Source organism: Osmerus eperlanus, chromosome 7 (genome assembly GCF_963692335.1).
Source record: "Osmerus eperlanus chromosome 7, fOsmEpe2.1, whole genome shotgun sequence".
In the NCBI taxonomy this organism is placed as follows: domain Eukaryota; kingdom Metazoa; phylum Chordata; class Actinopteri; order Osmeriformes; family Osmeridae; genus Osmerus; species Osmerus eperlanus.
The window spans coordinates 4,768,865-4,785,562 of record NC_085024.1 but is presented as its reverse complement, the minus strand read 5'-3'; the positions used below and the strand labels follow the sequence as shown (position 1 = coordinate 4,785,562).

The 16,698-nt window shown below is 44.5% G+C and overlaps 2 protein-coding genes across 2 annotated transcripts; both read right to left on the bottom strand.

Moving 5' to 3' along the window:
• Positions 1-608: 608 nt before the first annotated feature.
• hsc70 (heat shock cognate 70) lies at positions 609-6,950 on the bottom strand. Its single transcript, XM_062466648.1, has 9 exons — positions 6,815-6,950; positions 5,446-5,651; positions 4,107-4,312; positions 3,869-4,021; positions 2,856-3,411; positions 2,463-2,665; positions 1,599-1,797; positions 1,094-1,326; positions 609-954 (listed from the first exon to the last, which is right to left on the bottom strand). The coding sequence occupies exons 2-9, from the start codon at positions 5,648-5,650 to the stop codon at positions 754-756; spliced, it is 1,956 nt and encodes a 651-aa protein (XP_062322632.1). The 5' UTR covers position 5,651; positions 6,815-6,950; the 3' UTR covers positions 609-753.
• Positions 6,851-15,136, bottom strand: si:dkey-238d18.4 (TBC1 domain family member 15). Its single transcript, XM_062466649.1, has 10 exons — positions 14,650-15,136; positions 13,006-13,191; positions 12,755-12,867; positions 12,336-12,439; positions 11,763-11,830; positions 10,531-10,677; positions 10,246-10,336; positions 9,881-10,029; positions 9,219-9,366; positions 6,851-8,944 (listed from the first exon to the last, which is right to left on the bottom strand). Exons 1-10 carry the CDS (start codon positions 14,828-14,830, stop codon positions 8,782-8,784), a joined length of 1,350 nt encoding a protein of 449 aa, XP_062322633.1. The 5' UTR covers positions 14,831-15,136; the 3' UTR covers positions 6,851-8,781.
• Between the last annotated feature and the right edge of the window lie 1,562 nt (positions 15,137-16,698).

Below are 16,698 nucleotides of genomic sequence, written 5' to 3'. Positions count from 1 at the left end.
TTCCCCAAAGTATCCCCAGGGATGGAAAATACATGCCAAAAGGATGACTGCTAAAATCTTGGCACATTATTATGTTCAAAATGTCATGAATTCTTGTAAGAATAGTACTGAAACTTTTAAGGTACTGAAAACAGGAAGTTTACTGTAAAAATCTTTATCACATGTGGATCTTGCAAATGCAAGCATTTGTGTGCTAAGGCGGAGTCAAACCATATTGATGGTATCTTTCATAAAGCCATTTTGTAACTCTGACACTTACTCATTGTAAGTGTCCTTACTTGTTTTTTGTTTGTTGTTTGAGTTTGTTGCTATAATTTTATATTATAAATACTATAATAATTGTATATTATGATTGTAATAGAAAAACCAAAGAAGAAGTGATTAAAGGAACATACTATATTTTTCTGAATATAAAAGACAGTCCAGAATATAAGAAGAATCCTATAGCTTTAGCTTTTAGTCACAGTCTCTGGTCTTTTCATGTTATTTGTATTTATTTGCGTATAATGCTGTTTTTTGTTATAATTGTTCCATTGCATCTTTAACAGGAATCCTCATAAATATGATTCAATTCTAGTCCAAAAGAAACAAAAACACAAAAACACATCTTAGAATCCCACAGTTGTATTTATTATTACATAACAAAGAAAGCTGTTTCTATGGGGTGATTAGCAACATCTGTTGGCCCATGTGTTGGGGATGTGTTTGAGGTCATGCTGGGATCTGAGATGATTTGATGTGGACTTGGAGGGTTCAGTCCACCTCCTCGATGGTAGGACCAGAGGAGGAACCACCACCAGCACCACCAGGGAAGCCCCCTGGCATCCCCCCTGGCATCCCCCCTGGCATCCCCCCTGGCATGCCCCCAGCACCCTGGTACAGTTTGCTGATGATGGGGTTGCACACTTTCTCCAGCTCCTTCTGCTGGTGTTCGTATTCCTCCTTCTCTGCAGTCTAGATGGGGGAAGGACAAATGGACGATGGGAAACAAGAGAGAGAAGAGGCAGAAGGGTTGACGAGCAGAGAACTTGTTCAGTATTCCTGAAACGTCCTCACTTCTAAACAATGACGCAGTAGAGATTGTTTCCTTTACCTGGTTCCTGTCCAGCCAGGCGATCACTTCGTTGCACTTGTCCGTGATGGTCTTCTTGTCCTCAGGGCTGATCTTGTCCTGGAGCTTCTCATCCTCCACGGTGCTCTTCATGTTGAAGGCCAGAGACTCCAGAGAGTTCTTAGCTGTGACCTTCTCCTTCTGGGCGTCGTCCTCGGCCTTGTACTGGTCGGCCTCCTGCACCATGCGCTCAATATCCTCCTTGGTCAGACGACCTGGGAAAGGAACAGTACTCTAAAACTGGTGTGGTTGTGTGCCGTGTGTTTGTTTGTCTGTGTAGTGTGTGTGTGTGTGTATGTAGTGTGTGTGCATGTGTGTGTGTGGTATGTGTCTCCTTTAGCCTGCTGCTTCCTCTCTTTATCTTCCTCTAAATCATTCTTGGAAACCTCTCCCCCATAACATGCACAAATTCCCATCCAGGTTTAACGGATTAAGCTGCTTCAAACTACTTTAGCCTTGGAAAGCTGAAGAGTCTCCAGGGGTATACCTTTGTCGTTGGTAATGGTGATCTTGTTCTCCTTCCCAGTGCTCTTGTCCACCGCAGACACATTGAGGATGCCGTTGGCGTCAATGTCAAAAGTCACCTCGATCTGGGGGGCCCCTCTGGGCGCGGGGGGGATGCCCGTCAGCTCAAACTTTCCCAGGATATTGTTGTCCTTGGTCATGGCTCTCTCACCCTCAAAAACCTTAGAGACAACCAGGCGGATGGGGTGAGTTTTAGCTTGTAATGGCAAATTCTGTTTGTAACATTATTTGTTTGATTATTCTGTTCAGTATATCCTGATTTGAGTCAGGAACTAAGCTTATTGACTGGTAGATTGAGAGAAAAGAAAGGACTGGTATCATAAATTGAGGATTTTTATACTTAATGGCTGAGACAGAAAGAGGTGTCCTGTTCTTACAAATCCACCATACATTAGGGTATTCTATGGAATGGACAGATAGAATGGACAGCTGGATAACTAGTGACTTGACTTATTTGTGGTATAATGTTGAAGGTACTGAAAGTTATCCGAAACTGAAAGACGTGCTGCCTCTAAGTGCACATGATTCCTGTTCCCAGATGATCCTAAGCAACATCGTTTTGTTTAATGATGGTTATGTTTAATAAATACTTGTCCAAAAGACATTTAATTGGTTTGAGGCAAATTTTCTGGTTTTGGATTTCATGTTTTAGTAGTTGTATGCCATTTTGTAGGACTTTTGACCCAGCATAACTGAAATTTGATTTATTTCCCATCTTAGATATGACTGGCTGCTTTATTTACACACGCATGTAACAATGGTTAGGCTCCACCAGCAACAGGGTACCACCGTACAGCTGGCCCTCTCGGATATCTCCAGCCCTCACCTGGATGAGCACACCAGGCTGATTGTCAGAGTAGGTGGTAAAGGTCTGGGTCTGCTTGGTGGGGATGGTGGTGTTCCTCTTGATGAGGACGGTCATGACCCCTCCGGCCGTCTCGATGCCCAGGGACAGCGGCGTGACGTCCAGCAGCAGCAGGTCCTGCACGTTCTCAGACTTGTCCCCAGCCAAGATGGCCGCCTGCACAGCTGTGGAGGATGAGAACTGGGATTGAAACCATTTGGATGGAAAACACAGGCTGTAAGTATGATTACAAAAGCCCGCTATGGAGATGGAGCTTTCATATAAGTGTTCCTGGGGTGAAACCCACTTATTGAGGTGGAGCTCTCATATATATTCATCTAATGTGTTGTGTGTGAAGCAGACTGAGTCACACACCAGCACCGTAGGCCACAGCCTCATCAGGATTGATGCTCTTGTTGAGTTCACGCCCGTTGAAGAAGTCCTGCAAAAGCTTCTGGATCTTGGGGATGCGAGTGGAGCCGCCCACCAGGACGATGTCATGGATCTGGGCCTTGTCCATCTTGGCGTCCCTCAGGGACTTCTCCACTGGCTCCAGGGTGCCTCTGAACAGGTCTGCGTTCAGCTCCTCAAAGCGGGCCCTGGTGATGGAGGTGTAGAAGTCGGCTCCCTCGTACAGGGAGTCGATCTCGATGCTGGCCTGGGTGCTGGAAGAGAGGGTGCGCTTGGCGCGCTCGCAGGCCGTGCGCAGACGACGGACGGCGCGTTTGTTGTTGACAATGTCCTTCTTGAACTTGCGCTTGAACTCAGCAATGAAGTGGTTGACCATGCGGTTGTCAAAGTCCTCACCCCCCAGGTGGGTGTCACCGGCTGTGGACTTGACCTCAAAGATGCCATCCTCGATGGTCAGAATGGACACATCAAAGGTACCGCCACCCAGATCGAAGATCAGGACATTGCGCTCACTGCCAACCTGGAACGAAAAACAATACAGCACAGATATAGTAGGTATAGAATAGAATAGAACCCGTTCTAGAATAGAACGAAAGTAGCAAAAAACTGTAGTGGTCATTGGTTTTGGGAATGTAATTTAGCCTCCAAACTGCCATTTTATGTTTATTTCTTTTGTCCGTTAGAGAGGACATCTTGGCCTATCTAATGATGTCACAAATGTAAACAACCTCAGAAATAGCACTGTAATTAGAATTAGTTAATGAAGTTGTAGATACATAACTATAACAAATACGAAAACTGTGTTTTGTAACTGTGTGACATTGTGTCAAACTGTGTTTCCTTCAAATAAATCCATGAGCCAAACACTTATGTAGACAGTTTTTTTGTTTGTTTACTTTCCCCCCGTCTTTCACAGAGATATAGACATTTTTCATTATCTTACAGGAGCAAGGATTCAGACTTTTTCTGGATATTACTTTTTTGTCCAGACCATAGGCGATGGCGGCTGCAGTGGGCTCATTGATAATACGCAGCACGTTGAGTCCGGCGATGAGCCCTGAATCTTTGGTGGCTTGGCGTTGGGAATCATTGAAGTAAGCAGGAACTGTGATGACGGCATTTGTTACTGGCTGAGGAGACAATTGTATCCGTTAGATGGCTCTGTTTTTACAGTTATAGATGATTGTTGCAACAGAGCTGACGGTTGTGACCTACCTTGCCCAGGTAGGCCTCAGAGATTTCCTTCATCTTTGTGAGGACCATGGAGGACACCTCCTCTGGGAAGAAGGTCTTCACCTCACCCTTGTACTCCACTTCCATCTTGGGCTTGCCGCCGTCGTTCACCACATTGAAGGGCCAGTGCTTCATGTCCGACTGCACCACAGCGTCGTCAAACTTACGACCAATCAAACGCTTGGCATCTGGGGCAGTGAGAAGAGTGGGAAAAGCATTGTATGGACAGGATAGATATACATTTCTAGATAACCTGGCATGATGACAACCCTCAGAATGAGATTATTCTGATCTAGTACACCCTCAAGTGGATGAAACCGGTAACTGCAGAAAAGAGGCAGCTTTACCCTATATGGGAAGCCTGCACCCCTGGAGCGCTGACAGTTTTACGGCCCTGCCGTTCCTGATGCGTCCTATAGGGCGAGGCTGTACACTTAGCAGACCTATAGGACAGTTTATGAGGGACACAAGTTGGGTTATTCGGAGAACCGATTAGTTAATAAAGTATAACAACTTAATGCATATTATCTACTTACCTTTATATAGTTATTAATCGGGGGAAACTAAAATTAACAACGTGAAAAAATCATATATTTGATTCTAGTAATCTTTCATTCTGATATGACAGGACTGTTGTTTGCCTATTTACCTGGTTTCCGCTTAAATCGATTCTCGAAATCGACATTTATAACCGCCCTTTCCATAAACGGGAACTAATTGAGTGGTTTTGTGAATTCAAATAAAAACATTACATTAAGATATAAAACAGTGTAGTGTTTTAATCACTACGGATTAAAACATCTGTAGATGTTCGCTGTTTGTCTTCATACATAGCCTAGAGGAGACAATTAAGTGTTTAGGTGAATTGAAACATTACACACATAGTTGGATCAGATGGACAATGCAATTACATGATCTGCTACTGTAGTTACTGTTTCTCGTGTCCCTCCTGAACTCTGCTCAGCCTGCTATACTGGCTCATACCTGTAACTGTACAGCTTCCCACTATAGGACGTATCAGGAACAGCAGGGCCATAAAACTGTCAGGGCCATAAAACTGTCAGGGCCATAAAACTGTCAGGACCAAAAAACTGTCAGGACTGAAAAACTGTCAGTGCTAAAGCAAGTCCGCAGGCTCCCCCATCTCGCTTTCCTCTTAACCTCTCCTGTCAAGTTCCCCACTCGACCTCTAGAGGCTTCGTGGGAACGGCCGTTCTCAGACCACACTGGTCATTCCCCTTATCAAGATGGCTCCCTTCCAGTTTTAGGGGTGGTGTTAAGCTTCTGAGAAATACACAATGTTTGTTGAGGATGGCCTTACCAAACACAGTGTTGGTGGGGTTCATGGCCACTTGGTTCTTGGCAGCATCTCCAATCAGCCTTTCTGAGTCAGTGAAGGCCACATAGCTGGGAGTGGTCCTGTTGCCCTGGTCGTTGGCAATGATTTCCACTTTGCCATGCTGGAAGATGCCCACACAGGAGTATGTGGTGCCCAGGTCAATGCCTACTGCGGGTCCTTTCGACATCCTGCATCAAGAATACAGTAGCAATCAATGACGACGACAGAATGAGCCAGTAAACGTTCTATAACTGCATTGAAAACAATTCTTGTGTGTGTGGTGTGTGTGCATGTTTGTCTCCGCCATTTACAGAGTGTCACAGTCCTATGTCACGCTAGCAGTGATCCTCAGGGATCAGCTGTTCTAGAAGGGTGCATCATGGCGCACTGCCATCCATGCCAACGATACCAAATCATGACACTCAACACAGCAACACCACCAAGGTGCCACCATGCAGCACTTCCCCCATTACAACCCGGTGTTAGAACTGGACCAATGAAAAGTGACACATTGATCTCACAAGAGTCACCAGTATTATTTTACGACAGCTGGATTCTGTGAGTCACAGAAACCCATCCTATTAATAGGAAACATTGAACCTATGGGAATCCAGCATTATTTAATCATTTAATTTCTCTGACACTTGACTGTGACCTTCTTGGCAACATTGTTTTAAGATAGCAGGATTTCCATGGACTGTTGTGTAAAACCAACCCAAATCATACAAGCTTGCCTCATGTGTCAGCATAGAAGAACCAAATCATGTGGTTTTAGTGAGGCCCAGATTCTTTGATTTGGAGCGTGATTAACAAAGTTGCCAAGTGTGTTGCAAGTGGTCACCTTTCCCTTTTTGACATATTCAAACTCTCAAACGATTAGGACAATTACATTTACAGAATCTACACTTATACAATGTGTGTATTTGCAAAAATGTATCTTTTCTGACGAATCACTTTACGATCAAGAATGGAGGAAATGGATGTGTCGCAGTGTTCGGCAGACCGTGTGTTCTTCCACATATCTAACCAGAAATGACACAAGCAGACACAAGCACAGCCTTTTTCGGTTCTGCCTGGCACTGAGCCACCCGTGTGACCAGAAACACAGGATCATGCGGAGCGACAGGACGAACATTAAGTAGCTTTTGATACAGACACGGGCTTCCTCGGGTTAGGCTGATACAACACGTTCCACCCCTCGGTCAAAATCAAACAGCTGTTTGACATGAAGCGTGCAAGCTTTTCTCTTTCTGTCTAGACCTGTGGAGCCAAACCTCCAGCTTGACCTGTCTAGTTCCTCAACCAGCAAGCAAAGCAGACCGAGTGCATGGCTTATTAGAAACGGATTTACCTTGCTCTGTCAGATGGAAAAGACTTGAGAGATTACTGAGTTTACAACTTTATTTTCACCCTCAACACTACCCCGGCAGCTATGTTCCACTGCAACGCTCCTCTCCCTCTCGTAGACAGGCAGACCAAGAGGATGAGTGTCTCGAATCTTCAGCATATATAGCCACTGAACACAGTCGGGAGAGATTCCTTCAAAGGTCAGGTGACTCTCCCAGAGAAAGTTCCAGGCTTGTGTCACTCTGTACCCGTTAAGTAATACTGTTAACTCCCTTGGGCAAGGGAATGATAAAAAACAACAATGAGGCACTTTGAATTCACCTTGAACACTTCCTATTATTTTATACTTTTATTGAACTAACTTGAACCATACCTTCTATCTGAGAATGAATGAGGGGTGAGTTTGGGGCACGCTTAATGGGATTCACATGATCTCTGGGCTGGTTTGTGAGATATGCAGTTAGGAACACCACTGGCTTTTCACAGCAGGAAATCCACCAGAAATGCAGAGCAAACGTATTATACCGACTCACATGGTACATTTCACACTGTGGAGACAACATGAAATCAATCCATTGGTCTGTGTGAAGCATGACAAAGCAGGAAAGCTGTGTACATGAAGTGCACAAAGACACAGTGTTCCTATAAAGTTAACACATTTACACAACTTAATTTTTTTACATTAAAAACGGTTTACTTTTGACCACCATAAACAATCCCTACAATAAAAACCCTTTTGGGATATCAATGTGACTAGGCAAATTCTACACTGTCAAACTTAAGATAAAATGTCAAGTTACTAACTTAAAATACACCCCTTCTTTCTGTCTGACCTAAAACCTCTTTCAGTATTCTCTCACTTCCCTGGCCCCACTGGCTTCTACACAAAAGTCTCTGCTTGGATAGGAATGTCTCACACATAACATTTCTGACGCTATTCATTCATGTGCAGTACTGTAATAACAATAGGATAGATATTTTTGAGGTCATCGAAAACCGATTCTGCATTCACTGACAAAACCTCTGATTCTCACACACATTCCATCAAAAGTCGATGCCGGTTTTGAAAAAATAAGCTTTCCATGTCTGGGAAAACCATTCCATCAATTTACAGTGATCCAACTGATCCCTCAGACAAACCACCAAACGTATACCCTGCAACACAGCTGGTGCATACTTAAAGAAGCAAGATCCTGTCAGCGTTTCCATGGCTCCAAAGAGATGTCCATGCCTCAAGCTATTCCTGGAAGCTGTGACACTCTCTAATATACAGAGTACTGGGTGCTCTTCAACCACTCTCACGGCACCTTCTCCTCTTCCTCCTCCTGTACACCCCCCCCCCCCCCCCTCTGCTCTTTCACAGAACTGCACCAGTGGACGGCTCCTCCTGTTACACAGGCCCACTAAGACATGAGATAGCACACCTCAAGTCATTTATAGTACATTACACATTACACCTGTTGCAGTCGTACAGGTCATACTCTGGTCCACGTTTTTCTGGGAGATTTGTTTTCTTCCAGGGTTTTTAATCCCAGATTAGGGTCAAAACATTCATCCATCCTTGCCAATATGCCACCCAGATGATGAAGTAAATTCTCTAGGATGGATTTAACATCAAACTCAAACCCTGCACCCACTACGTGAGTATTCAAGTTAGCATTCAACGTAACCATTTTCGTGTCTGATACTTACTCATCCATAGAACACTTTCAATCAAATATGTCTCAAAATATATATGAAAAAAATGTAGAAGGAATTGGGGGTTAAGCAGCATAATTCCCTGAGCATAGACTTCCAAGGATTACAAATGCCAACACTTTTTGGCAGGGTATGTGCACCTAAAATCCTATTAAGAGGGTTCTAGTCTTATATGCGATAAGTCTCTCGTTCTGTCTCTCTTGTTGTGAGTCCAGACCACAGTTTCTCCAGGTTCAAGCTGAAACTTCTGGGTTCTGCTGGACCCGCCTCGACTCAGGAGAAGAAGCTACGGAGCTGGTACAAGAAGTGTTCATCTTTGTTCTTGCGAGTCCGGCAGTGTATGTTCATGTAGTCCCAGGCGGAGCGCTTGCAGTAGTTGTAGAAATGTTCCTCGGCCTTCTTCAGGGTGAAGTTCAGATCGAGAGTCCCCTGAAGGCTGCAAGGAAAAACAGCATGACACCCATCAAACAAAGTAGTACACAGTATATTGTATACTTTCGATGAGACAGACACATAATGTGTTTTAGTATGTCTGTATAAATATATATATCTAGTTTGCCCATGCTTCCTTTTATAAAAAACTGCTGGTGTAAATGATGCATACATGTTATACTGTGAATGAGACAAACCTGTGAGTGTGTGTGTGTGTGTGTGTGTGTCAATCTATATCTAGCTTGCTTGCAAGATGCTGAGATGCTTCATGCACAAACCTGCTTGTGAACTGGATGAGCTGTACATCGTTCCTGCATCTTAGCAAAGATTCTCTGTTCTCCAACAGGATGGTGGCGCAGATGAAGAGTTCAAAGGTGAAGTCTGTGTTAATGGCCTGGGGCTCCGTCAGCAGATTATCCTCTGGAACTAGACCAGGAGACCGACAACATAGAAATGAGGCACCCGCATATACAGCCTTCACTAGGTATGACACCACATCTTCAGTGCTCTGTGTGTGTGTGGGCCTGCACCCCACCTATGCTGTGTGTGAGCGTATGTGTATGTGTGTGTGGCCTGCACCCCACCTATGCTGTGTGTGTGTGAGGGTGTGTGTATGTGTATGTGTGTGTGGCCTGCACCCCACCTACGTTGTGTGTGTCAGCGTGTGTGTACGTGCATGTGTGTATGTGGGCCTGTACCTCACCCATGCTGTGTGTGTGTGTGAGCGTGTGTGTATGGCCTGCACCCCACCTACGTTGTGTGTGTCAGCGTGTGTGTACGTGCATGTGTGTATGTGGGCCTGTACCTCACCCATGCTGTGTTTGTGTGAGCGTGTGTGTACATGCGCGTGTGTGTGTGCGTGGGGCTGCACCTTACCTATGCTGTGTGTGTGGGTGTGTGAGCTTGTGTGTACGTGCGTGCGTGTGGGCCTGCACCTCACCTATGCTGTGTTTGCTTGCCAGCCTCTCCTGGTAGCGGGCACGCTCCACCTGCTGTGAGATGAGTTCCAGGTGGTCACAACTCAGGATCTCAAACAAACGCAGAGCATCACTGTGTTCAAACTCCCTCTGGAAGCCCAGCAGCAGCCACCTGCACACACACACGCACACACACACACACACGCACACACAGCATAGGTCAGATGCAGGCCTACTTACAGACACACACATGCAAAATACTTATACAAAAGTAAATAACAGTTACTAAGAGAACTGTGCATAATGTCTAAAAAGGGTTGTTGAGTTAATGTATGTGTTTATGAGTGTGGTGTGTGTGTATGTTTGTGCATGCGTGTGTGTTCCACACCTATGACAGAATGTGAAACTCTCCATGTTGTCTGTGACCAAGTGGGCGTAGAGCTGGGGGTCTAGTTCCTTAAGCAGCGCCGCCTCCAGCTCTGAGAGACAGCACAGAGAGCCAATCAACACAGTCATTCCGGCATCATCACCAGAACACAGGAGATTACATCAGAAGACAGACACACAAATCACAGTCATACAGAGCAAACTCCACCTATTAACTGCACGCAGTTCAATCAAACTTAATCACCAATAAGTCGCTTTTCTGTAAAGAACTAGATAGTAAACAAACCGATCTTCCTGTGTAGTCCATCCGCCGTGAAGTCCTTAGAGAACTTCTCCATGTAGCAGGAGAAGCTCCAGAACGTGTCCACCTCAGAGTCCATGACCTCCAGGAACCGGCTGCACAAGTCGTTCATCCCCTGGGCGTAGCTGACCTCTGAGTCCAGAATACAAGCATGTGATCACGTGACATGCAAATCAGTTCAGGATTCTCTTTTGGGTCTCGTCCACATAGATGGATACATCTCTGGTATTGTGTGGCTTTAACCCTCGTGCTGCCTTCGGGTCACATGACCCAAAGGTTCATAACGAACCATCGTTGTGTTTACCCAATTTTACCCAATACAAAAACAAATACAAATAATTTTCTTTTAACCATTCCAATGTCGGGGGTCTGAGACAGCCCGACAGTTAAAAGAAAATGCTTCACTTTGTTTTTGTATGAGGTAAATTTGTCGCAATACGACGGTGGGTCACAATGACTGATGGGTCAGAATGACCCGAAGATAACACAAGGGTTAAACCAGTGTTTCTCAACTGGTGGGTCGCGAGCTGGTGTGGAGAGGATCGTAGACATGTGTTTCAGCTCCGTCAAAAAAGATGTGTACTTTTCGGAAGTTGCTGAACTTCCGATTGTGCGCTTTTATTTTGATAGCCGTGTTATACCGAGTTACATGCCAACTACCAGCCAATCATAAACACCACCAGGAACCCCCCAACCCCCTTGCCCCCCCGGTCGTGACTTAATGACCAAGGAGCAATATGGATCCCGAAGTTAGACCAGTTGAGAAACACTGCTTTACCACAGTGCTTTGCTTTGCGTTGTCTTGTCCCAAGAATTTCAGTGCCCAGTCTGACCTTGTGTTGTTCTGTGCACCTGACAAATAAAATTCTTGAAACTTGCTTTTAGACATTACGCCACTAGAGGGCTCTCTAACACTCGAACAATGTCGCTAACTACATGCATCATTACAATCCGCATCAAAACTGAAACTAGAGAAAGACACAAAGAGGTGTGAAAGTGAGACACAAACGAGACACAAAGTGAAAAAAGTGTGATCAAGACAAAAAAGAGAGAAGAAATTGTTAGAACAAGTGGTCAAAGTGTGAAAACAGAGAGAGGATAGAGAGAGATAGTGTTTGTGTGTTGGTAGGTGTTTGTGTGGGTGGAGGCAGAAGGGAAGATAGGCTTTACCACAGGTTACTCTTGATCAAATGTGACAGCCGTGTCCTGCCTCCTACCTGGGTGAAAAGCAGCATAGGTGATGAGAATGTTCCTCAACACCAAGAGATTTCCTGATCCTTCACCCCTAAATGGAAAATGCACACCGTCAACACACTTAACTGTATGTTAAGAAGGCATGTCACACCAAATGCCTGAAAAGGCTAATCTCTACCAACAGGGCCTCCTTATCCCAGAGTAAACAGAGGGCCCTGTTTCTGCTCTGAAATCCCTCACTGAGTTCATTCCTGGCTGTATGAGACAGTTTGAACAGAATCTTAAACTGTTTGCATAGACTGTTAAAAAAGATGCACAGATTAATCCGCTCTAAACAGGCTGCTGGACTACTTTATCTGGAGCGGGAAGAAGTTGGAGCTCAGTTCAGTAGTAAACAACAGAAACATACTGTGTTACACAATAAGCTTTGGAAGTATTTCTGGTTGTTTGTAGCAAGTGACCAAAGCCTGACACAGCAGATTCTGCTAAAGATCTCTGACCGAGAACAGAAGCATTCCTGACACAGCTGAAGAGAGGGGGTCACGTGAAGCTGGTCAGTTCTGAAACAAGAGGACGATAACTTAACTGCTACTCACAAGTAGTAGTCCAGGTCTCTGTCAGTTCGAGGCACATCCTTGTCAATGATCCGAATAGCCTCTTGGAGCTCCTCAAGGTCAAAGGTTACCCGCTCAAACAACACCTGAGGACAGAAAGCAGAAAGAGAGACAGGCGTCAGCCATCAAGGACACACACTCACCAAACACACTTCAACACCATCGATGCTGGTGTTTATAGAGGGGCAATAAAAGTAGTGTTACCTGTCAGAAAAATTATGTGACATAGTCTTACACACAACAGGCGTGGGAATGACAAACAACCTTTATTGACTTACTGAACCGTCTATGTCCTGGTTCAGTTAGAGCTAGTTAAAGCTCATGTGTAAGTTCAGCCAACAGTTGAAGAACCCTAACCACAAGCAGCAAATTGGGCCAAGGTAAAGACATCCTGTCTGGACCTGTGCCTGGAGCTCCAGGAAGGCTAGCTTGTCTCTGACTTCCTCCTGCTGGTCCTGCTGCTGGGCGTGGGCCTGCCTCTGGTCGAAGTAGCGCACCGCTTCCACCAACTCAGCTGAAACGTAGAACAGGGAACAAAGGAGAAAGGGAGTCAGAAGTCGAAAATAGAGAGAGGAGAGCGTGAGAGAGAGAGCACAGATCCAAAAACACCGCTTTTCAGGGAAAGCGAAACGTCCAAGATTGAGAACGATACCATCAGTGCCGTTGAGTCTCAGCCGGATGGAATCAGGAAGCATCTGCTTCCACTTCCTCTTCATGACCTGGTAGCGGACGGCTAGCTGCTCCTGCAGCAGGGGGCGCTCTAGAGCGGTGGAGCTGCAGGGGTACATCCCAAACAGGAAACGCCACACCAGGCCACGCTCTGTGGGAGACACACCACCTGGACAGACAGAGCCAACAACGTAAAATGGCCTCTGGTACCAAAAACAGTACTGTTATTATCATGCCCACTGTGCTGGCACAGAGAAATGTTGTTGCTTCTTCCATCACTAAGGCAATTGACAGGCTACTGTACTGTAATGGACTGGATCAATGGTATCTTGGTATATTACTTTTAACCAACCTATAGGCTTAAATAACCTTTAGGAATCTGAGAGAAAAACAACCCTTGATCCAAGGTAAACCTCAACCTTCTTTTCTTTCATTCTGTCATTCTATCATTCAAAGGGAACATTAGGCTATGCTCTGCAACATAACCCGCTAGTAAAGCTGGAGGGAGGTTTACAAAGAGGAAGACATAGAAGGAGAGAGAGAGGGGAGGAACAAGTGGAGGGAGAAAGAGAGCCTGAGTGAGAGAGAGAAAGATTTTCCACATTCCTGAATCCGGATCATGCTCGTGATAGATTCACTGTGATGTGTCCCCTGATTAGGGACTTCTGAAAGGAGGCGGGAGTAGCCCCTATGGTCCCTTGGAGTGTCTGTCTTGTACCCTGCGTGCGAAGAAAGCTTCATGACTCTGCCACAGCCTTTCAGCATGACAAAAGCGACCTACTCAGACATGTCGGGTTACTGGAAGACCAAAGTTACAGTTTATGAGGCTTGTTGTCTCTCCTCTATGGACCACAATGGATGAGAAAGATGCAGCTGTTTTTACACAAACATCTCCTCCATCCTGCTGACAGACTGGTTGCCAATGAGCATTCCTACATTCCTGTTTTGTACAGTACCTACTGCCCACCCTCACACAATCTGTTTGGGACCTCACGGCCACTGTGTGTGTGCAATGTGGACAGCATCAAGATTTTGACAGGAATTTCATGATTTATTGATTCTCTACACATAAGACTTTCTGGTTGGATAAGAAGGTCTCACTCACACATGACTATTTGTATCTGACAATGGCTTTACAGTTATGAGACAGGCAGTTGATGTTCACTGCATGGGGACATGCAAACCTTCTGGCAGAGAACATCAACTGCCTGTCCTATAACTGTAAAGTCATTGAGAGACTAAAATAGTCATGCTGGGAACCCTTTGCTTTAGGGTTTTCTGAATGTTAGACTTCGGACTCCTTGTGAATAGTTTGCCTATTCCACAGAGCTTGCTCCTCAGGCAAAGCGTCACTTGACTCTTGACTGCTGCGGTCGAGTAGGCTAGCTAATAAACAAATCAGGACATCATTTTGAATGAGCTTTTGAAACCTAATAAACAAAAATAAATAAAAGCATATTCAATGTAGTTAAAATTGCTCCCAAAGTGTTTACTGCACCATGAAGAATAAACTTAATCCGGAAATTCCTCAGTGGTTTGAGAGAATGAAATTGTCATTAGGGATTTATACGGTCGATGGACATTCAAGAGCTTCATTATCAAAGAAATAACATGATTTTTCATTTACCGTTTTTGAAAATGTGCATTCGCAACCTTGATTCGTCCACTCTCCCTTCTGCGTCCATCACCCCAGGTAACCGGAGCGGTGTTGTGGTTGGTGCAGGAGGAGTTGTTACCGATCCAACTGTCCGCCGGACAGCTACGTCCGCGGTCGTCGCTAACGAACTCCTGGGCATCGTTCCGTTCATTAGGCTAAATGTTTATTTTAGTTGCGGGATTGCTGTTACATTACCCGAAGCTTTTGTGTGTACTTCTACTGCTTACACAGGTGACGACAGTAGTGTATTCATGTCACACATATGGAGACATCTATTTAGTGGAGACACCGACTTGGACAGCGCATCCTTTTACAATGAAGTCGGACCAGCCTAGATCATTATGTTATAAAGAACCAAAAGGACGAGCAGCCTATCTTACTCGTATGAAACTTTCTATAGAATCCACTGGTGATCCAAGGATACTCCAGCTCAGAAATTCGTTTTGTGATATTTATCTGTGTGAACCGCCCACTTCTCTTTCCTGCGGGTCATATGACTGAAACTTTTTTTGTGCGGCCTACATTTAGCATAGGCTACCGGGTTCAAAGCTTCAATTTGCAGCAAAGGAGTTCAGAGTATTGAACTCCACCTAGTGGTTCACTGAATTATTCTGAAAAAGGTTACAAGATTGTTGCACACTCAAATGCACATGCCATGGAAAGAGTAAAATTGCAGTAAGCCTAATATGTGTCTGGTGGTCTATGGTCTGGTCCCGTCATTCATGACACTCGATATCGTATAGGCTACAGCGAGTAATGCCGTTGCCCCATACAGTAGACAGTATTTGTAATAAAAAAATGTGCAACTGGCAGGCTATTTCTTTTTTATTGAAACAGTAGGTCTGTTATTTTATTTGTGAATTCTATTTTGCCATTGTAAACAAACAACAATGTATTATCCCTATCATTAGGGTGACTAGACACTTTACTGACAGTGCTGCATACAAAGGAATGGGTGTGTCCTCCAGATCTGAAAGAAAATACAGCCAAAATTATATTTAAGCCACAGCCAAACCTCAACATAGTTTTCCCCGAACAATATAAATGATTAATGAGAGTGAAACTGGTCAGTCAGGGATTATTTATATGTCCTTTTACTCAATATTTATGCTAGCAAGGATTGCAATAGCAACTCGGATTTTGCAATGCATATACAAAGAGGATAGAAGTTTTAATATAAAAGCTTTTTAAAATAGAATAGCCTACCTGTGGCTGGTTTAAGTGTGGGCCTCAGAGCAAACACATTCACTCTTGTTCCGTTTCCATGGTACTGCCGGCGCCTGTCATTGATGTGACACTGCATGCTGCAGTAGTAGGTGTCAGTGTCGTTTAGCTCGAGATGGTTTAGCACTAAGGTACTTTTTGTCTTCAGAAACCTCTCCTGAAACGGGACCCATTTGCTTACTTCCTTCCAGCCGTTCCTCTTGATGAACCAGCTGGTCACACAGTTTAAGATCTTGTCTCCCTGGTCGGAGAGCGTACGACAGCTGATGGAGATGTTCTGGCCCAAAACGCTGGTCACTTCCGGAGGGTTATGCTCCACCCATATGTTTCCATAGACTGGACAGAACAATAAGACAAAAACACTGTGCTGTGTCTGACTTGTACAGTGCCCTCAATAATCATTGGTGCCCCTAGTAAAGATGAGTTATGAACAAAAAAGACACCTTATGGTGAATTAGCTTATCACACTTTTCTTTTCTTTTTTTACAAAACCTTGTGCCTCAATTATTGCCACCCCAAGAAATTTCAATAAATACAATTTAACAGAAGTATTTTCCCATAATGTTTTACTTATTTATCAGTGTTTAGGAACTAATAATACACGACTTCCTGTTTCACAGGGGGTATAAATATGAGGTGACACAGAGGCAACATTCCATTATTCATACATCAACATGGGAATGATAAGAGAACATACAAATTAAATGAGGGAATAGTGTGTTTAGATTAATTCAGGTCAAGGAATGACAATAAAAATTCTATTCACTTGAAAATGTCTGTATCTACAAAAAGGGC

Coding starts and splice junctions, on each gene's coding strand:
- hsc70 (XM_062466648.1), bottom strand. CDS start 5,650: ATGTCGAAAGGACCCGCAGTAGGCATTGACCTGGGCACCACATACTCC. Junction 4,313..5,445: donor CCCCACCAACACTGTGTTTG/GTAAGGCCATCC, acceptor TCACTGCCCCAG/ATGCCAAGCGTTTGATTGGT. Junction 1,798..2,462: donor AGCCTGGTGTGCTCATCCAG/GTGAGGGCTGGA, acceptor GTTGTCTCTAAG/GTTTTTGAGGGTGAGAGAGC.
- si:dkey-238d18.4 (XM_062466649.1), bottom strand. CDS start 14,830: ATGAACGGAACGATGCCCAGGAGTTCGTTAGCGACGACCGCGGACGTA. Junction 12,440..12,754: donor TCCTGGAGCTCCAGGCACAG/GTCCAGACAGGA, acceptor TTCTGTCCTCAG/GTGTTGTTTGAGCGGGTAAC. Junction 9,367..9,880: donor GGCAAGCAAACACAGCATAG/GTGAGGTGCAGG, acceptor CTCCTGGTCTAG/TTCCAGAGGATAATCTGCTG.